The 23,024-nt window shown below is 42.1% G+C and overlaps 1 protein-coding gene across 1 annotated transcript in view; it reads right to left on the bottom strand.

The window, feature by feature from the left end:
• The window catches only part of SAMD7 (sterile alpha motif domain containing 7), a 52,236-nt gene that overhangs the window by 20,390 nt on the left and 8,822 nt on the right, over nucleotides 1–23,024 (bottom strand). The window contains exons 2-6 of the mRNA XM_044291064.1: nucleotides 20,439–20,565; nucleotides 19,619–19,749; nucleotides 19,391–19,472; nucleotides 16,401–17,065; nucleotides 87–208 (exon numbers count right to left, since the gene is read on the bottom strand). Of these exons, the coding sequence (XP_044146999.1) occupies nucleotides 87–208; nucleotides 16,401–17,065; nucleotides 19,391–19,472; nucleotides 19,619–19,749; nucleotides 20,439–20,565 (1,127 nt within the window). The remainder of the gene's footprint in view (nucleotides 1–86; nucleotides 209–16,400; nucleotides 17,066–19,390; nucleotides 19,473–19,618; nucleotides 19,750–20,438; nucleotides 20,566–23,024) is intronic.

Raw genomic sequence — 23,024 nt, forward strand, 5'->3', positions numbered from 1 at the left:
TTCATAGGCTGCCATGTCTGTACTGTTTCAGCCAGCACATTAGCTCATCTCTTGTGAGAAGGCAGCAGATACCACAACCACCTCACCTGTGCATAAGCAGAACATCCTGGCAGGCTGGACACAAAGTTATAGACATCCTGAGAAGACCATTTACGAATATCCTGAAGAGTGGGCATCTCTTCTCTATTCAGGAACAGGCCATGTCCGCCTTTTTTCAAACACAAGGAAAAAAATATATATATTTATTAAAAAGTATAATGAAATGAGCTAATCTTTCTCAATTTACAATACTATAATTTTCATATACAAAATAAGAAATTATTACCTGAAAAGCAATAACAAATTCTCTACTCCTCCATGGCAGTTTTCTGCCATAAAAAAGTTGCACACCACAGTTTTTTAGATGCCATTGCGCCTTTAGGCTTGTTTCACATGAGCGAGTTCAAAACATTGAACTCGCAGCGTGCGTCGGCAGAAGCTCCCGTACTGACCTCTGTAGCACTGAAGGGGTCGCATAGAATTATATGTCAGTGTTAGGGCTCATTCACACGACCGTGGTTTGGTTTCGCATCCTAGCCGCATTTTTTTGCGGCTCGGGTGCGGACCTATTCACTTTAACACTGCGCCGTTCCATGGCCCTTCAAAAATTATCAGTCAGTTTTGTGGACAAGAATAGGCATTTCTATAAAGGGCCGTCCGTTTCATTCCGCAAATTGCAGAAGGCACATGGGCAGCATCCGCATTTTGTAGACCGCAAAACACGGCACGGTCGTGTGAACAAGCCCAATACATTCCAGAAATCTAAGGCCCCTTTCACACGAGCGAGTATTCCGCACAGGTGCAATGCGTGATGCGAACGCATTGCGCCCGCACTGAATCCGGACCCATTCATTTCAATGGGTCTGTGTACATGAGCGTTGTTTTTCACGAATCACTTATGCATTGCATGAAAATCTCAGCATGTTCTATTGCCTACATGCACACGAACGTATGTCTTCTGCGGTCCGCAAATCGCGGATCTGTGTTCCTTTTTTTTGTTTTTCACACTTTGGTTTCATAGGATTTATGCGCTTTGAGTCTTGGTTTTACCATGGCGATGACTCTGAGGATGAGGCCATACTGTACTGGCTTTTTACTTGGCGAAGCAGACAGCAGTCACTTCTGCTGGACGAGGAACCGAGGAGAAAGAGAAGACTTTGGGTCCATCCCATTATTTCCCAACGATACACGAAAGGCCACTTCCATACCCTGTACACTGATCTTCGTCAGTATCCTGAAAAGTTCTGGCCGTTCTGTCGGATGTCAGTGTCTACCTTTGATTGCCTGCTGTTGTGTCTACGTACTGTCCTCAGCTTCCAGGACACAATAATGAGTCACGCTGGGGTAAGCAATATGTTCTTTTATTGCTAACAGTAATGTAGAGGGCTTATGTCATTAGTAACATGGCTCTTTAAGCGCCTGATGTTACACATGTGCTAATGTAAACTGAACTTACCAGTCTTTGTCCCTTATTTATTTGTGCTATTGTTAATTTAAATAGTTTGTAATTTTAATAGCCAAATGACATGCAAAGATTAAAGGTAGTGTTCTATGTGAAGCTTGTTTTTTTTGTCTGGGCACGCCAACATCATGCTGAGAGTGTTCACAACATCATGTGTTGCCCATACTGTATATTTACCATGAAAATGGTAAATATAAAAGAGTTTATCAGAGTAGGGCCCACACGCCATTTTTGTTGTAGTGTTTCGCTTTGTTGTAAATGTTTTTGGTATGAAATTAGGTACTAAAAAGGGACATCGAATGTTTTCTTTTTTTGTCTACTACCAACAATTTTAAGTAAGCATTTTCCTAATGCCATAAATCCTTATTATTAACCCTTTCAACCCCAGGGCCAGTTTTCACCTTCCTGCCCAGGCCATCTGACATGTGTCACTTTATGTGGTAATAACTTTAAAACACTTACTTATCCAGGCCATTCTGAGACTGTTTTCTCGTCACATATTGTACTTCATGACAGTGGTAAAATTGAGTCAAATTATTTCATTTAAATTTTTTTTTAAATACCAAATTTACCAACAATTTGGAAAAATTTGCAAATTTCCAAGTTTAAATTTCTATACTTTTATAATAGTAATAACTACAAAAATAGTTACTACTTCACATTCCCCATATGTCTACTTCATGTTTGGATCATTCTGTGAATGCCATTTTATTTTTTGAGGACGTTAGAAGGCTTAGAAGTTTAAAAGCAAATCTTGAAATTTTTCTGAAAATTTCCAAAACCCACTTTTTAAGGACCAGTCAGGTCTGAAGTCACTTTGTGAGGCTTACATAATAGAAACCACCCAAAAATGACCCCATTTTAGAAACTATACCCCTTTAACCGCCTCCGGACCGCCTAACGCAGATGTGCGGTCCGGAGGCGGCAGCCCTGCGCTCAACGACGCATATACGCGTCATCTCGCGAGGGCCGGGATTTCCTGTGAACGCGCGCACACAGACGCGCGCGCTCACAGGAACGGAAGGTAAGCGAGTGGATCTCCAGCCTGCCAGCGGCGATCGCTCGCTGGCAGGCTGGAGATCCGAATTTTTTAACCCCTAACAGGTATATTAGATGCTGTTTTGATAACAGAGTCTAATATACCTGCTACCTGGTCCTCTGGTGGTCCCTTTTGTTAGGATCGACCACCAGAGGACTCAGGTAGCTCAGTACAGTCGCACCAAACACCACACTACACTACACCCCCCCCGTCACTTATTAACCCCTTATAAACCCCTGATCACCCATGATCACCCCATATAAACTCCCTGATCACCCCCCTGTCATTGATCACCCCCCTGTCAGACTCCGTTCAGACGTCCGTATGATTTTTACGGATCCACGGATACATGGATCGGATCCGCAAAACACATGCGGACGTCTGAATGGAGCCTTACAGGGGGGGTGATCAATGACAGGCGGGTGATCACCCATATACACTCCCTGATCACCCCCTGTCATTGATCACCCCCCTGTAAGGCTCCATTCAGACGTCCGCATGATTTTTACGGATCCATGGATACATGGATCGGATCCGCAAAACACATGCGGACGTCTGAATGGAGCCTTACAGGGGGGTGATCAATGACAGGCGGGTGATCACCCATATACACTCCCTGATCACCCCCTGTCATTGATCACCCCCCTGTAAGGCTCCATTCAGACGTCCGCATGATTTTTACGGATCCATGGATACATGGATCGGATCCGCAAAACACATGCGGACGTCTGAATGGAGCCTTACAGGGGGGTGATCAATGACAGGCGGGTGATCACCCATATACACTCCCTGATCACCCCCTGTCATTGATCACCCGCCTGTCATTGATCACCCCCCTGTAAGGCTCCATTCAGACGTCCGCATGTGTTTTGGTATCCATGGATCCGTAAAAATCATGCGGACGTCTGAATGGAGCCTTACAGGGGGGTGATCAATGACAGGCGGGTGATCACCCATATACACTCCCTGATCACCCCCTGTCATTGATCACCCGCCTGTCATTGATCACCCCCCTGTAAGGCTCCATTCAGACGTCCGCATGTGTTTTGCGGATCCGATCCATGGATCCGTAAAAATCATACGGACGTCTGAATGGAGCCTTACAGGGGGGGTGATCAGTGACAGGGGGGTGATCAGGGAGTCTATATGGGTGATCACCCGCCTGTCATTGATAACCCCCCTGTAAGGCTCCATTCAGACGTCCGCATGTGTTTTGCGGATCCGATCCATGGATCCGTAAAAATCATACGGACGTCTGAATGGAGCCTTACAGGGGGGGGTGATCAGTGACAGGGGGGTGATCCGGGTGTCTATATGGGTGATTACCCCCCTGTCATTGATCACCCCCCCCCTGTCATTGATCACCCCCCCCCCTGTAAGGCTCCATTCAGACTTTTTTTTGGCCCAAGTTAGCGGAATTTTTTTGTTTGTTTTTGTTTTTTCTTACAAAGTCTCATATTCCACTAACTTGTGTCAAAAAATAAAATCTCACATGAACTCGCCATACCCCTCACGGAATCCAAATGCGTAAACATTTTTAGACATTTATATTCCAGACTTCTTCTCACGCTTTAGGGCCCCTAAAAAGCCAGGGCAGTATAAAAACCCCACATGTGACCCCATTTCGGAAAGAAGACACCCCAAGGTATTCCGTGAGGGGCATATTGAGTCAATGAAAGATTGAAATTTTTGTCCTAAGTTAGCGGAAAGTGAGACTTTGTGAGAAAAAAACAAAAAAAATCAATATCCGCTAACTTATGCAAAAAAAAAATAATTTCTATGAACTCGCCAGGCCCCTCATTGAATACCTTGGGGTGTCTTCTTTCCAAAGTGGGGTCACATGTGGGGTATTTATACTGCCCTGGCTTTTTAGGGGCCCGAAAGTGTGAGAAGAAGTCTGGGATCCAAATGTCTAAAAATGCCCTCCTAAAAGGAATTTGGGCACCTTTGCGCATCTAGGCTGCAAAAAAGTGTCACACATCTGGTATCGCCGTACTCAGGAGAAGTTGGGAAATGTGTTTTGGGGTGTCACTTTACATATACCCATGCTGGGTGAGAAAAATATCTTGGTCAAATGCCAACTTTGTATAAAAAAATGGGAAAAGTTATCTTTTGCCAAGATATTTCTCTCACCCAGCATGGGTATATGTAAAATGACACCCCAAAACACATTCCCCAACTTCTCCCGAGTACGGCGATACCAGATGTGTGACACTTTTTTGCAGCCAGGGTGGGCAAAGGGGCACATATTCCAAAGAGCACCTTTCGGATTTCACAGGCCATTTTTTACAGATTTTGATTGCAAGGTACTTCTCACACATTTGGGCCCCTAAATTGCCAGGGCAGTATAACTACGCCACAAGTGACCCCATTTTGGAAAGAAGACACCCCAAGGTATTCCGTGAGGGGCACGGCGAGTTCCTAGAATTTTTTATTTTTTGTCACAAGTTAGCGGAAAATGATGATTTTTCTTTTTTTTTCTTTTTTCCTTACAAAGTCTCATATTCCACTAACTTGCGACAAAAAAAAAAAAATTTTAGGAACTCGCCGTGTCCCTCACGGAATACCTTGGGGTGTCTTCTTTCCAAAATGGGGTCACTTGTGGCGTAGTTATACTGCCCTGGCAATTTAGGGGCCCAAATGTGTGAGAAGTACCTTGCAATCAAAATGTGTAAAAAATGACCGGTGAAATCCGAAAGGTGCACTTTGGAATATGTGCCCCTTTGCCCACCTTGGCAGAAAAAAAGTGTGACACATCTGGTATCGCCGTACTCAGGAGAAGTTGGGGAATGTGTTTTGGGGTGTCATTTTACATATACCCATGCTGGGTGAGAAAAATATCTTGGTCAAATGCCAACTTTGTATAAAAAAAATTGGAAAAGTTGTCTTTTGCCAAGATATTTCTCTCACCCAGCATGGGTATATGTAAAATGACACCCCAAAACACATTCCCCAACTTCTCCTGAGTACGGCGATACCACATGTGTGACACTTTTTTGCTGCCAAGGTGGGCAAAGGGGCACATATTCCAAAGTGCACCTTTCGGATTTCACCGGTCATTTTTTACACATTTTGATTGCAAAGTTCTTCTCACACATTTGGGCCCCTAAATTGCCAGGGCAGTATAACTACCCCACAACTGACCCCATTTTGGAAAGAAGACACCCCAAGGTATTCTGTGAGGGGCATGGCGAGTTCCTAGAATTTTTTATTTTTTGTCGCAAGTTAGTGGAATATGAGACTTTGTAAGAAAAAAATAAAAATAAACAATCATCATCATTTTCCGCTAACTTGTGACAAAAAATAAAAAGTTCTATGAACTCACTATGCCCATCAGCGAATACCTTAGGGTGTCTACTTTCCGAAATGGGGTCATTTGTGGGGTTTTTCTACTGTTTGGGCATTGTAGAACCTCAGGAAACATGACAGGTGCTCAGAAAGTCAGAGCTGCTTCAAAAAGCGGAAATTCACATTTTTGTACCATAGTTTGTAAACGCTATAACTTTTACCCAAACCATTATTTTTTTTTGCCCAAACATTTTTTTTTTATCAAAGACATGTAGAACTATAAATTTTGCGAAAAATTTATATATGGATGTCGTTTTTTTTGCTAAATTTTACAGCTGAAAGTGAAAAAATTTTTTGCCAAAAAATCGTTACATTTCGATTAATAACAAAAAAAGTAAAAATGTCAGCAGCAATTAAATACCACCAAATGAAAGCTCTATTAGTGAGAAGAAAAGGAGGTAAAATTCATTTGGGTGGTAAGTTGCATGACCGAGCGATAAACGGTGAAAGGAGTGTAGTGCCGAAGTGTAAAAAGTGCTCTGGTCATGAAGGGGGTTTCAGCTAGCGGGGCTGAAGTGGTTAAGGTATTCAAAACAGATTTTACAAACTTTGTTAACCCTTTAGGTGTTCCACAAGAATTAATGGAAAATGGAGATGAAATTTCAGAATTTAACTTTTTTGGCAGATTTTCCATTTTAATCCATTTTTTTCCGCTAACAAAGCAGGGGTTAACAGCCAAACAGAAACTCAATATTTATGGCCCTGATTCTTTAGTTTACAGAAACACCCCATATGTGGTCGTAAACTTCTTTACAGGCACACGGCATTGCACACAAGGAAAGGAACGCCATATGGTTTTTAGAAAGCAGGTTTCACTGGGATAATTTTAAGCTGCCATGTCACATTTGAAGACCCCCTGATGCACCCCTAGAGTAGAAACTCCAAAAAAAGACCCCACTTTGAAAACTATGTGATAGGTTGGCAGTTTTGTTGGTACTATTTTAGGGTACATATGATTTTTAGTTGCTCTATATAACACTTTTTGTGAGGCAAGGTAACAAAAAATAGCTGTTTTGGCACCGTTTTTATTTTTGTTATTTACAATGTTCATCTGACAGGTTAGATCATGTGCTATTTTTATAGAGCAGGTTGTTACGGACGCGACAATACCAAATATGACTTTTTTGTTGTTGTTTGTTTCAGTTTTACATAATAAAGCATTTTAAAAAAAAATAATTTTTAGTGTCTCCATATTCTGAAAGCCATCATTTATTTTTATTTTTTGGGCGATTTGTCTTATGTAGGGGCACATTTTTTTTCGGTATGAGATGACAGTTTGATTGGTACTATTTTAGGGTGCGTATGACATTTTGAACGCTTGGTATTACACCTTTTGTGATGTAAGGTGAAAAAAAATGACTTTTTTGACACTTTTATTTTTATTCTTTTACGGTGTTCACCTGAGGAGTTAGTTAGTTCATGTGATATTTTTATACAGCAGGTTCTTACGGATGTGGCGATACCTAATATGTATACTTTTATTTATTTATTTATTTATGTTTTACACAATAACAGCATTTGTGAATAAAAAAATATTATGTTTAAATGTCTCAATATTCAGAGAGCCATAGTTGTTTTTTATTTTTTGGGCGATTGTCTTGAGTAGGGTCTCATTGTTTGCGGGATGAGATGGCGGTTTGATTAGTACTAATTTGGGGGGCGTATGACTTTTTGATAGCTTGGTATTACACTTTTTGTGATGTAAGGTGACCAAAAAATGGCTTTCATAGGGTTAGGTCATGTGATATTTTTATAGAGCAGGTCGTTACGGACGTGGCAATACCTAATATGTATACTTTTTTTTATTTATGTAAGTTTTACACAATTTTATCATTTTTAAAACAAAAAAATAATCATGTTTTAGTGTCTCCATAGTCTGAGAGCTATAGTTTTTCAGTTTTTGGGCGATTTTCTTAGGTAGGGTATCATTTTTGCAGGATGAGATGATGGTTTGATTGGCACTATTTTGGGATGCATATGACCTTTTGATTGCTTGCTATTACACTTTTTGTGATGTAAGGTGACAAAAAATAGCTTTTTTGACAGTTTTCATTTGATCTTTTTTACAATATTCACCCAAGGGGTTAGGTCATGTGGTATTTTTATAGGTCAGATTGTTACGGATGCGGCAATACCATATATTTTAATTTTTTTTACATTAAACACAATAAAAGCATTTTTGAAACAAAAAAAAAACATGTTTTAGTGTCTCCATAGTCTGAGAGACATATTTTTTTTTACTTTTAGGGCAATTGCCTTAGATAGGGGCTCATTTTTTGTGAGATGAGGTGACAGTTAGATTGGTACTATTTGGGGGGGGGGGCATATGCCTTTTTGATCGCTTGGTGTTGCACTTTTAGTGAATTGAGTTTTTTTTGGACGGTGTTCATCTGAGGGGTTAGGTCATGTGATATGTCTACTTTTCTCTTTTCCCCTTTTTTAAAAATATATATATTTTTTTACTTTTTTATGGGAAAAAGATGCGTTTTATTTTACTTGAAACTTTGCATTTTTTTGAAACTTGATTTTTATTTTTTCCACTTTATTATTTTGTCCCACTCTGGGGGGGGGGGGTGAACTTTTGGGGGTCTGATCCCCTTTTGAATGCATCACAATACTTCTGTATTGTGATGCATTGGCTGGAAGTGTATTACTAGTGTAATTAACTTACAGCCTGCATGCCTATGAGATCCAGGGGGCTGAATGTCACAGGCTAAGAGGGAAGGTAGCCTTGATGCCTAAGTAAGGCATTGGGCTGCCTTCCCTGCCATCGGGTCCTTGTCATAGCAGCGCGAGGACCCGATGGCTGCTCCCTCCCTCCCCATACATCGCATGTGCCACGGTCAGTGCGCATAAACATCAAAGGTTAATGCGCTGGCATCAGTGTTTTCACCGATGTCGGCGTATACATCAGGGGTCCAGCTGTCAGTCACTCCTGCCGCTGATCGGGCGGGCGCAGCTCCTGCACCCTCCCGATCAGCCCGCCGTAATAGTACGGCGCTGGGCGGCAAGTCACGTCCCGCTGCGCCGTACCATTATGGCGCTGGTCGGGAAGGAGTAAATGTTTTTTCCCCCCACAGATTTTTGGCAACTGGGAACTTATTTGCATCCCTGCATTTTGAGTTTCTTTTGGGAACCTCAACGATTTCTCGGATTGTGCATCACACTTGTCATGTCATCTGGCACAGACTTCGAGAGGCGGTGATGCCACAGCCCAAGGCCGAGGATTGGGTTCGGATCTCTAAGGGCTTCAATGAATGTGCGCAGTTTCCTAACTGCATCGGGGCACTGGATGGCAAGCAAATTCGTGTTAAGAAGTCGCCTCACTCTGGCACCTGATTCTTCAATTATAAACAATATTTTTCGGTAGTGCTTTTGGCTTTGGCTGATAGTAACTACCAGAAGACTGCCTGGATATGCAGGTCCGCCGGCTCCATTTGTCATCGTGGCTGATGAAGGGTTTGCATTGACTCCCCATGTTATGCAGCCCTTCCCCAGTAGCGGTTTGGATATCAGGAGGAGTATTTTCAACTACCGGTTGACTCGTGCCCGTCGGTATGTTGAGTGTGCTTTTGGCATACTCTGCAGCAAGTGGAGGGTGTTTAGGTCATCTATACAGATGGATCCGGAGAATGCTACCCTGGTGATTCAAGCTTGTGTTGTTCTACACAACTTCACCAGGATGCACAATCCTTCCTCTGCTGTTGACCAGAACCAATTTCCAACATCATCAGGTGTGGGTTTGGATCTGACCCTGCATAGATGATCTGGTACTGCAGGCATTGCAGTTCGAGAAATGTATGCAGACTTTTTCAGCATCCCAGAGGGGGCCGTGCCATGGCAGTTGGACGCTATTCGTGGCTGGGTTTGATATCTTCTGGGCTTGGTAGTTTTATTTATTTTTTCTAGATAGCTTTTTGAATTTATGTTGTAGTTGAGTGTAGGGACTCACAAGATAATAAGGACCCTTGACGTGGGCTTGTGGGCTGAGTTTTTTTTGGCCATTAAACAATAAATAAAATCTGATGAAAATGACTACAGATGCAGTTCAAAGTGTACTTTGGAATACATCAGTAAATATATTTGCAATCTTGGCCAAAAAACCTAATACCTCATTGAATAAGGAATATTTTTCTTAAGTATGCCAATTATTAAACTAATAGTACTTGATAAACTGTGTGTGTGTCTATCTTTTATGTTAAAATGTGTAGAAATGATGACATAATTTTGTTTACAAGCAAAACCATAAGGCAAGCGATTTTGAACTATGTTTTTTACTTATCCTATAAACCTCAAATCAAACAAATAAAGACAAACCATGTCAGTAACGTTACAGGATACATAAATAAAAAAATAAAAAAACACTTTTTGACAAATTTAACAAATCCCTGGTAAAACTGGTTGCCCCATAAGAGGGTTCATGCTGAACATTCCCCTGATCCGGGGCCCCTGATGTGTAATGGGCTGGACAATTGCCTTGGGAAAAAGGGGGTTTGTGGTTTGGCTCATGGCAAATCGTTGTGGCTGGACCGAAGGACCTCGGACTGGTGGCTGGCAAGGTGGATAGGTGGTGGGTATTTGATTTGGGGCCAAGATCACCTGGTGCCCCACTGTGTCTATTAGGGAATGTATGTCCCCTTGGTATGGGGAGGCATACATCTCTAGGACACTTGCTGTAGATGACATGTAACTACTTTGCCTCTCTGGAGTTACACGCCGCAGCAATGGTGCCATTCCCCTCATCATTATTTCCTCCTGAACGTCATCCCTCTTCCGGGCTAGGTAGTCAATAAATTGTGAATCTATTATTTCCCGAGTAGATAGCCCCGAAGAAGGCTGAGTGCCTCCCCTCCTTCGCCTCATCTGTGGTCGTTGGGCTGGTGCAGTGCACCCCACTGCAGGCCTTGACATTTCCCTCGGCTGGGGTTGTGGATCTTCAGCCGGGGTCTGGGTTGGAGTGGATGCTGACGAGAAGACAGCTGGAGTTTCAGCACCACCAAGATCGGAAAACTGAGATTCCTCCGCCTCCGGATCATCCAGGCTGTCCACAGTACTGTAGGGCAAATCAGATAAAAAATATATAGGACATTAGCCACAACTAACATTCTGAATATAATGCAATTCTTAGCAAAATAGTGCTGCATGTCCTAAATATAAGGTCAGCCGGCACAGAACCAACAAGGGTTACAAATGTTTGCCCTAAACATTTGTTGGCAAATTACATAATCAAACAATTGACAGACTGTTGCTTTGAATATTGTTCAAATAGCCTAAGACCAATGTAGGTTCATGGTTCTTTAGAGCTGTCCGAGTTTAAAAAATGTCAACACATTCCTGAGCTAACCAAGTGTGGAAATTCGGTCAGTCTGTATATATAAAGGGATAGGGCAAAAAACATTGCTTGGCATACTTTGCTAAACAGTGATTTTGGAGATTTTGGCTCAGGCGGGTTGGAAGCCAACATAAAAAAGAACTGCCAAGCATCAACTAGAAGTCAGCACAAAACCAAACTGTGCATCCTCTGTTAAAAAAATATAATCAGATGGGTAGGCCACAGCCATCATATATTTCAGACCAAATCTGGATGAAAGGTCTTACAATATACAAATAGCGGGCAATGACATACAGTTACAAACATGCTTTATGATTTATGAACAAAACTTACAGCCTCAAATCCATAACTGGTTTAAGGCATAAATGAGAAGATTGAGCAGCTCTCACCTCCTGCACCTGTGGTGAGCACAGTACCAGCCTGGACACGGCCGTAACAGCAAATCAACAAAAAGAGAAAATCCGGCTCTTGAACAACAGGAGACACTTTATTTAGCGGTAAAACTTCCAATCCTCATAGGCAAGGGTATAGTCAACGCGTTTCGGACCTTCGTGTATCAGTCCTTAATCATGACATCATGTCATGATTATGGACTGATACACGAAGGTCCGAAAAGCGTTAACTATACCCTTGCCTATGAGGATTGGAAGGTTTACCGCTAAATAAAGTGTCTCCTGTTGTTCAAGAGCCGGATTTTCTCTTTTTGTTGATAACTGGTTTAAGGAACCGTAACTGTTCGGTATACATGTACGGCCTTTTGCGGGATCCACCTTCACCACTGCGCTCCTTCTCTGTTATTTCCCGACGGAACTGGTCTCTGCAACTTTTTAGGTTTTTTGACTGTGGAAGCATAAAACATTTCGAACAATAATTACATAAGGTCTGTCTAAAAAAAAAAATACACATTCGAAGTAACATCAAATGATGATCCTAAACTAAAATAGCTTGAAAAAAAAAGGGATAATAAACAGTACAGTAGGGCATAGCTCACTAACAGGCCGCAGCCTACATATCAGTCCCAGATGTCCATGGGCCGCCCGCTGTAACTACACGGCCCAGGCGTGTTCCAGTCTGAGTTAGCTCTGTATACACAGCTAATGCATTTCTACTTTGTTTAGCAGGGATTACTATGGTGGCCGCTTACGCTGTCACCTCACCAGGCCAAACTCCACAGCAGCAAAACAATGTCCTTTCCAACATGTCGGCCCAGGTCTGGCTCACAGCAGCGTTTGAAAACGTACATGAACATCAAATGCCTATGAAAAAACACACCCGGGCAATGTCGGACAGTACATCGTTGTACTGATGTTGAGCACTGGATACTAATGTGTAAGAAATGGATGTAGGAGGTGAATATTGTGACTAGGCCTTTAACAATATAATATGTTTGGAAAGGGGACAGATGTCGCCATATCGATATTAACAAGCCCACATGTGTACTGTAAAGGGCACACGCTGTGTAGACATCACTACTGTGTGCTGGAGCAAAGGTCAGGACATGCATTAAAACATGTTTGTCTTCACACATTTGAAAACACATAATGAATGACAAACATGCCCAGGCCAAACCAGAAGCGTGTCCACAAAAGGGACACGAATATTACCTCATGTGACTACTTGCAAAATAAATTATGGAGAACACAGGTGGGGGGGGGGGGGGGGGACACAAGGGCAAGGACACAAAACCACATAGCTTGCACTAACCTAAATCTGCACGACCTCTGCTGTCTGCTCTGTCCCATTCTCCAGGCTTCAGTCGTCGTGCCGCTTTCTCCCATCTTTTTTATTTCTTGGTGCTGGTGTCCCAGAGCTCTGGGCATTTCTGGACACGCGTAATAAGCTTTTCAACATCCCAACGGGGCATTTTTCCAAGAGCACTGGCCAAAACCAGTTTAAACTTTGTGTACAAGTTCACAGGCCTTAGACAGGGGTTTCATAGCAACCATCCGCAAAAAATGCGGATGCAGATGACATACGGATGGCTTCCGTTTGTTATCCGCATTTGCGGACCTATTAACTTAAATTGGTCCGCAAACCGTTTATTGTGGACAAGAATAGGACGTGCTTTACTTTTTTTTGTGGAATGGAACCACGGACAACGGATGTGGAAAACAAACGGTTGACTATCCGCATTTTCAACAGCTCCATAGAAATGAATGGGTTCACATTCTATCCGCAAAAAAAAAAAAAAAAGGAACGGACGCGGAAACAAAATACGTTCGTGTGCATGCAGCCATATTCTGCGTTTTTCACGCAAAGTTGGCCCCATAGAAGTGAATGCAAGCAAGTGCGGGTGCGATGCATTTTTCATGGATGGTTGCTAAGAGATGTTGTTTGTACACCTTCAGTTTTTTATCACCCTCGTGCAAAACGCATTAAATCGCATTGCACCAGCGCGATAAAAACTGAACAACTGAACGCGATCACATACAAAACTGAATGAACTTGCTTGCAAAATCACTCATTTTTCACTGAACGCATACGCAACGCATCTGGACCTAATCCGCTCATCTGCAAGGGGCCTAAGGGTTACATAGGATCCTAAATCAATATAATGCTATTGGACCCTGTCAGTGCTACATACTGTAGGTCAGTACGGGGGCTTCCGCAGACACACGCTGCGAGTCCAATGCGTACGCTCTTGTGAAACCAGCCTTAGGCCTCCTTCACAAGAGCAAGTTTTCCGCAGGAAGTGAACGCATAGCACCCGCACTGAATCCTGACCCATTCATTTCAATGGGTCTATGTACATGAGCTTTTTTCTTTTCGCGCATCAGTTCTGCGTTGCATGAGAATTGCAGCATGTTCTATATTTTGCATTTTTCACTGCTGCCCTGGCCCTATGGATGTGTAATCCGAAAGCAGGTGCGGATGCAATACGTTTTTCACTGAGGTTGCTAGGAGATGTTGTTTGCAAACCTTCAGTTTTTTTTTTTACGCGCGTGAATAACATCAAAACACACTGCACCCGCACAGAAAAAAAAAACAACTGAACTCAATCGCAGACCAAACTGACTGATCTTACTTGCAAAATGGTGCGCGTTTCACTGAACGCAGTTAATTTGTCCCCAGCGAACTCTCTATGCAACTGCTCACATAGACACATAGCTGTGGTTCACCTGATGAAAATGCTGTTTTTCTTTTGTTAATCCAAAGGCTCCGTTCCCGGGTTATGATACTTTTTCTTAATATGCCAATTACGCCTTTGTTGCAAGGAGGGCATGATCGTTGCACACAAGCTCCACTCCTTTCTGTGGTCAGACCCTTCCTGGCTGCTTTGATTGATAGGGCTAAGCAGTGGCAAAACAGCGTGGGAGAGCCGATCACAGAAAGGAGTGGAGCTTGTGTGCAACAAGTGCAACGATCATGCCCTCCTTGCACCAAAGGCATCATTTGCATATTAAGAAAAAGTGTCATTACTCAGGAATATAGTCAAGATATTTTTGTATGCATGGTTAGGCTACTTTCACACTGGCGTTTTGGCTTTCCGTTTGTGAGATCCGTTCAGGGCTCTCACAAGTAGTCCAAAACGGATCAGTTATGCCCTAATGCATTCTGAATGGAAAATGATCCGCTCAGAATGCATCAGATTGCCTCCGTTCCGTCTCCATTCCGCTTTGAAGGCGGACACCAAAGTAAAAGCAAAATAGGGTTTAAAAAAAAAAAGAGCTCATGAGGGTGCCTGCACACAGTGCGGATTTATGTGCAGAAAATCTGCACCAAAACTGCAACAAAAAACGCACATAAATCAATACTATTCATCGCGTTTTTGTGTGGTTTTTGGCACTAACAATTGGCATGCTGAGGATTGTAAAATCCGCACATCAGATCAATTTCTGCACCTAAGGCTACTTTCACACTAGCGGCACGGATCTCCGGCAGGCTGTTCCGTCGGGTGAACAGCCTGTCGTATCCGTCCTGCCGCTAGTGAACGTGTGCCCCCGGACTGCCGCTCTGTCCCAATTGACTATAATGAGGGTGGCGGGGCGGAGTTCCCGGCGAGGCACGGCAGCGCACGGTGAGAGGCTGCCGGAATAAATGTCTGACATGTCGTAGTTTTATTCCAGCAGCCTCTCGCCGTGCGCTGCTGTGCCTCCACTGGAACTATGCCCCCACCCCTATTATAGTCAATAAGGACGGAGCGGCAGTCCGGGGGCACACGTTCACTAGCAGCAGCCGCACAAAATCTGCATCTAATCTGCATTGTGTGCAGCCACTGTTTACGTGAATTGGATCCACTTAACTTCAATTGTGAAAATGCATCTGTCAAGAAATGGAACTTGCCAGTGTGAGACCAAGGCCGTCTGCATACGGGTGCGGAAGATTTGCACGAATTTCCATGCGGAGTTATGTGCTGATTTGCTGCTAATTTTATGCGGTTTTGCTGCAGATCTCACCCTTCCATTGAAAAGGGTGAAATCTGCAACAAACATAATTTACATGCTGCAGATTTTGAAATCCGCAATGCAAGTCAATATCCACGCAGAAAAAATCTGCAAAGTGTAATATCATACACTTTGCTGATACTGTAACACACTGCGGTTTTTCCGCACATATTCCGCAGTGTGTGCAGGTGGCCTGACAAAGTTTTTCTTACCACAGCCTCACATGGCTTGCCTCTTCTGTTTATAAACGCTTGTTCATTGGGTGATGGGCATCTTTCATCAAGATGAACGATACCCATTATCGGCAGCAAATCCCTAGATGTGCTGCCGATAATGAATACAACTGAATTGTTCCTCTCGCATTCACTATGCATCTGTCTGTGTAATCTGCCCCTCTAAAACTGCCCCACATCACCCAATGAGCAAGTGAAACGCTCATTCATCAGGTGAAACAGTCGTTCACATGGACACCTAAATCATTGTTTCTGGACAGCAGATCGTAATGTCTAAACAGCACTCTGCTGCCCAGAAAGAATACATCTGTATGAGGACAAGTGATAGCAGTAGCCATCGCTCGTCGTCATACTGTGGAGGTGACAGCGGCATGTAAATGATGCTCTTCACCTCCTCCAATTCTTCCCTTCCGACAATCATGTGCTCCATCACTGCATGTCAATTTAGCTGTACTATAAAAACATGCAGTGCCTAAGTGAGGTGTCTCATATTGTTTTTATCTACATTACTAATGTATGAATACATTGGATACGTTATTGAACAAGAAGGTGTAATTCACACCTGCAAGCAGAGAAGGATTCACTGCTACTGGAAAGCTGAATGGACTTGTTGAAAGGTGAACTGGAGACTGGTAAAGGTATCTGTCATCAAATGTTGGCCCTGGATTGGTAAGTTCCTTGTCAGCCCCAGTCCTACTTCTGTTGGACATGGAATCAACAGGATTACTTGTCTTCTCCTGGTTGTCTTGGGTTTCCATCACAGTCTTTTCTGTTGCAGAATCTCTATTTGATTTTTCTTGGTCGCATCTTGTTAAGGCCTCTGCATCCTCTTCTTTTTTCTCCTCTTTCTCCTCTTCAGTAGCAGAAGGTGAAGACTGGGGTTTATTTTCTGCTATGCTCTTGGGCACACTCATGTTGCTCTCTGCCATTTTTGGATTGCCAGTTCTTCTGCCTGGTCTCCGTGCTCTCTCTCTTTGCAAGCTGTTTATGGGAGTATATGGACTGGTCTTTAAAATTGAGCTGCCGTGAAGGATGTCCAGAGCATTGCGATGGACAAACAAATCGGAGGGAAGCTGGCCTTCTGGACACATCTGCCGACCTCTGAAGGCTACTGGGTTGGATGGCATCCCATGGTAGAGAAATGGTGTGTCCATATCAACAAAACCTTTTCTATGAGACTTTTCTATTTCCCTTTGGTGATACATTGCATTAATGTCCATATCCATCCTGTACAACAAAGTAAAAATGAGCTTTTTAAAGTAAACTGAAAGAAGTAAACTATCAATAAAGGGAATATATTGTTAGATACTGCTGGAGAAATTACAACCAACCTGTCCTATTCAACAACCATTACAGGTAGATGTAATGTTACACACATTCATATTGATGGTTGTCCGTGTACTGTAATAAATACATGGATAGATCAGGTCTGCCAGAGCAGGAGGTGATGCTTGACTGTGGCAGTCCATAAAGGTGGCTTCCAAGCAGTGGACCTTTATCTATGACACCCACATAACGTAATAAGGCATATGGACAGAGGCTGTTGGGACAAGACAACCCCATGTAACCCCAAGTTACTTATTATAAAGTTGACATATGAAAGAACTATTTTTGCTTAAAGGCTTTTATCATTGTAGTTTACTCATTTTGGGCTGGAAATATTTTTTTTCAATTGGTCTTGACCACTCATAGACAGTAAATGGCATTTATCATGTAGAGAAAGTTAATACAAGGCACTTACTAATGTATTCTGATTGTCCATATTGCTTCCTTTGCTGGTTTGATCCATTTTTTCCATCACATAATACACTGCTCGTAGTCAGGGGTTACAACCACCCTGCAATCCAGAAGCGGTGGTCGTGCTTCTACAACCTAGGAAACAGCAATGGCCTATCTGGTGGCCAGGACTACGGGAAATTAGTAAGTGCCTTGTAATAACTTTCTCTACATGATGAATGCCATTTGCTGAAGTGAGATAACCCCTTTAATTGAAACTATATTCTTATCAGTTTGATAAGAATTTAGCTATAATGAGTGTTTTTGAGCCGTCAGGACATCAGAGATAAGGGTTATACATTGAGCCATCAGAGCAGCACCCTGATGGACTCACTTATAAAGCAGAGGGAAATGGAGAAAAACTGTAATTTTTTTTTTACTAAGGACCAATTGAAAAAAATTATCTTTAGCCCAAAATGAGTAAAATGTACTGATTAAAAAAATTGCTTCTGAAGGGATTCATAGCCTTTAAATGTATTTTTTATGCTATGGTTAAACCTAATTCTTCCTGTAAGAAAACAGTATGACAGCTGTATATCTTTGCAAATATTCTGAGCATACAATAAATAATTAGCTTTGCACTGCATGCACTATGTGGAATATTAATATTTAGAGTAAGAAGATTTTATGTTATCTTTGTATTCACTAAAAGAGTTCAAGGGGCCTGGATGTATTTCTGGAGTGTAATAATATTACAGGCTATAGCTACTAGAGAGGGGTCGCTGATCCAGGGAGTTATTCTGATTGCCTGATTGGAGTCGGGAAGGAATTTTTTCACCCTAAAGTGAGGGAAATTGGCTTTTACTATACATCACAGTTTTTTTTTTTTCCTCTGGATCAACTTGCAGGATAACAGGCCGAACTGGATGGACAAATGTATCCCAGTTGTAACAGAATAGAGAAGAACCATTAGATCAGTGGTCCAGTGGTGGAAAACCCATTTAGGACACAGCTATTTAGGACCTAAAGTCAACACAATTTTTTTTTCCATCACTGCATTATGGGAGCCATAACCTTTACATTTTCCTGTTAACATAACCATATGGGGGGCATTAAGGTAGCATAACTATTGTGAGGGGGCATTAAGGTGGCATAACTATTGTGAAGGGGCACTAAGGTGACATAACTACTGTGAGGGGGTTTAACTAATGTGAGGGGGAAATAAGGTGGCATAACTATTGTGAGGGGGCACTAAGGTGGAATAAATACTATGAAGGGGCAGTAAGGTGGCTTAAATACTGTGAGGGGGCACTAACGTAGTATAACTACTGTAGGGGTCATAACTACTGTAGTTAGGAATCACTAAGTGGTCATAACTACTGTGAGGGGACACTATGGGGGTATGACTAATGTGATGGGACATAACTACTGTGAATTAGCACTAAGGGTGCATAACTACAGTGTGAGGGCACTAAGGGAAGGCCCACTCATGAAATTTTGCCGCTGGACCGACCAATATATTAAGACAACCCTAATTGCATGCTATAAGATACATATGACCCTTGCTGCTCATGTCATTTTTTGACAGTTTGCACTAAGAGTTATAGCGCCAGTGCCCTAAATGTACATCTGATTGAACCAACAGGTTAGATAGATATATAAAGGCTGCCTAAAAGTGAGGAAATTGAAATTTTTTCCTGATAAGATATAACAATGTTTTATCTATTTACATGAGCTACTGATTTATGCCACAAAAAAGGTTTAACAATAGACCCTTTGTAAATATATTTTTTCTTCTATACTTAGTTTGTATCATTAGCTGAAACTTTTAAATACCTGTTCAAAGCTTGTTTCTGTAGTAGCTCCTGTCTCCTGGCCATAAAATCCAAAGGCTCAGTGTGTAAAAAGTTGCTGTAACCTATCAACAAAGCAGAGGAGCTGTTTATACACATCCGATTCAAGTGGTTCTGATGATTGCATTAGAGAGTGACATTTCAGTAAATATATATTACAGGAGAAGAATCTGTATCAGATCGATCGCTATATATGTGATTATAGCATTACCTGGAGTAGAGAAAGCTCTGTTGGGCATGACACTTGAATGACCAGGAATTGATGATCCAAAGTGTGCCGACAAATGCACTTGTCTTGTGTCATTGGGAATCATCAGATCATTTGATGGTAATAGTTCCCCTCTAACAAAAATAAATAACATTTGTTTTTCTATAATCAGAATATATGAGTCATGTCCTGGTATGTTGAGTAATGGATGGGGCTAGGCAGTAATTATATTCTAAATTTTGAGTGGTGTATATCTTCTAAAAATAATAAAATTGTACATTTTGCTTCATTATTGGGTCAATATGAGAAATGAACATTCATGCGAAAACTCGTTCCCAATAATTGCCTCATGTTAATGTGCCGCTGATCACCTGAAAAAAGAGCAATCTGCTGATTTGTTAGGTGATCAGTCATTTCTGTGGCACATAAAATCATTGTTTGGTGGCAGCACAAGCAATTAATCGCTATGGGCATGAAAGATCATAGTGGTGATCATTTGTCCCCTTGCAGAGGAGATCATTGCTACATGTGAATTCAGCTCTCCCCTCTGCACAATTATTGGGGACAGTTTGTTTCTGATTATTGCCTTTCCTATTGGCCCTTGTAAATGGGCTCTTACCATACAATCAAGTTTACAATAATGGGAACTAACAGATTAAAATAGAACAGTCATTTGGTCTATATATCATTTTTACTGTTAAGACAGTAACATAGGTTCTGATGATCAACGACAGAACCTAACACTTGGTATTTCTCCCCCATGAATGCAGCTTGGGAGAGAAATTCAGTATATGGAGCACAGTAAGCAAGTCATTGTTGGCACCTGTCTAACAGTCGCGAGTCAAACTGGGTTGGAATAAATGGCATCCTTTGCTGGACTGGCACCACAACCTGAGGATTGACAGACATCATCTGGTTTCTCATCATAATCTCTTGCTTTTGCCTTAGTTCTAGACAGATGATAAAAGGAGGGAAAATGCAAATTAACATTATTTATACAGTCCATATAGTACAAGACTCAACTGCAAAACTAAGGGTTGTGCAACTATCCGTCATCCAATATTTGTATTCTTTTCTTCTTTTTGTATTCCTTTCTATTTGGAAGTTTAAGCTATAGCTTCTTCTTTGCACCTCTTAGTTATCTCTAATAACTGATGTACACCGGTATTTACTGTGCCCGTCATGTTTATAGCTACAAGTAGCTCTCCTAAAATGTGCACCTAATCAAGCTTGCAGGCAGCCCATATGGAATGCCCCATACATCCCTTTAAAGGGCTTTGTTGCAGGAATTTTTGCGACTGTCCCATTTATCTCAATGGGGCTTGCAGAAATCCATTCAATCACAGAAAATTCCGCAACAGATCTGCCGTATGTGAATTTACCCTGGCTATTTATGTGTACTAGCATCAGTAGGTTGCACTAATCTGGTCCTTCTTAATCCAGACATCAGCACTAATATCAGATTTAGTCACCCACATGCTAATCCTAACATGTATTCTACATTTGGGTAATGTGCTCATTAAACAACTGTAATGTACACTCACCTAAAGAATTATTAGGAACACCTGTTCTATTTCTCATTAATGCGATTATCTAGTCAACCAATCACATGGCAGTTGCTTCAATGCATGTAGGGTTGTGGTCCTGGTCAAGACAATCTCCTGAACTCCAAACTGAATGTCAGAATGGGAAAGAAAGGTGGGCTACAAGAGCAGAAGACCCCACCGGGTACCACTCATCTCCACTACAAATAGGAAAAAGAGGCTACAATTTGCACAAGCTCACCAAAATTGGACTGTTGAAGACTGGAAAAATGTTGCCTGGTCTGATGAGTCTCGATTTCTGTTGAGACATTCAAATGGTAGAGTCCGAATTTGGCGTAAACAGAATGAGAACATGTATCCATCATGCCTTGTTACCACTGTGCAGGCTGGTGGTGGTGGTGTAATGGTGTGCGGGATGTTTTCTGGGCACACTTTAGGCCCCTTAGTGCCAATTGGCCATCGTTTAAATGCCACGGGCTACCTGAGCATTGTTTCTGACCATGTCCATCCCTTCATGACCACCATGTACCCATCCTCTGATGGCTACTTCCAGCAGGATAATGCACCATGTCACAAAGCTCGAATCATTTCAAATTGGTTTCTTGAACATGACAATGAGTTCATTGTACTAAAATGGCCCCCACAGTCACCAGATCTCAACCCAATAGAGCATCTTTGGGATGTGGTGGAACGGGAGCTTCGTGCCCTGGATGTGCATCCCTCAAATCTCCATCAAATGCAAGATGCTATCCTATCAATATGGGCCAACATTTCTAAAGAATGCTATCAGCACCTTGTTGAATCAATGCCATGTAGAATTAAGGCAGTTCTGAAGGCAAAAGGGGGTCCAACACCGTATTAATATGGTGTTCCTAATAATTCTTTAGGTGAGTGTATATGGCCAGCTTCCCTCTTTTTGTATAGACTTTTAGGTTATCGCTAGAGATGAGCGAATCGAAGTTGACGAAGTGGAATTCGATCAGAATTTCTGGAAAAATTCTATTCACACCAAATCCAAATTTCCTCACGCTTTGTGGTAACGAATTCCTAAAATGGCTGCTGGACATGTTAGGACATGGAGCAAGGAACTCTGGAAACGAGGGATCACCCATAATGCCATGCATGCAGCCAATCAGCAGCCAGCCAGCCCTGTGATGTCACAGCCCTATAAATAGCCTCAGCCATCTTCGATTCAGCCATTTTCCAGTGTACTTAGTGCAGGGAGAGACGTCAGCAGGTGCTAGGGAAAGTGCTAAGAAAGACTTGAAAACTTTTATTTTGCTGAATAGAAGTTCAGGGAAAGAGCATTAGAAGTGTAGGGAAAGGATAGGGAGGAATTATTCCACAGTATTGAAGCAGGCTTCAATAGGAAAGTTTAAAGCATGGGTAATAAGAACAATTCTATTACACCTTGCTGCACTGACTGCGAATCCAAATTGCCACAATACTGCTGCTTTCAGGTTTGCAATAGATGAAAACTCTGTAATTCCAGCAAACCGTTGTTTTTATTGGGGTGCAAGTGCTGTGTGATACAGCCATTAACAAGGTGTATTACTAGGACATATCTCTAAGTCTTATTAGCCCTTGTGCAGTGCAGTTATATATTCCAAAGCCTTTTTTGTTGTGTATTAGTGGCAAAAGTATTATTTGCTGTTTTGTGGTGAAATGAGAAAATTTCAGCCCTTTTTGGTTTGCATTAGTGGCCCAAAAAAAGTATTATTTGCCGTTCACCGGTGCAGTTATATGTTCTAAAGCTTTTTGGCCGTTCAGAGGTGCAGTTATATGTTCGAAAGCTTTTTTGGCATGTATTAGTAGCAAAAAAATGTATTATTTGCCATTGTGTGGTGAAGAAAGAAAATTAAAGC

Source organism: Bufo gargarizans, chromosome 4 (assembly GCF_014858855.1).
Source record: "Bufo gargarizans isolate SCDJY-AF-19 chromosome 4, ASM1485885v1, whole genome shotgun sequence".
NCBI classification, from domain to species: Eukaryota; Metazoa; Chordata; class Amphibia; order Anura; family Bufonidae; genus Bufo; species Bufo gargarizans.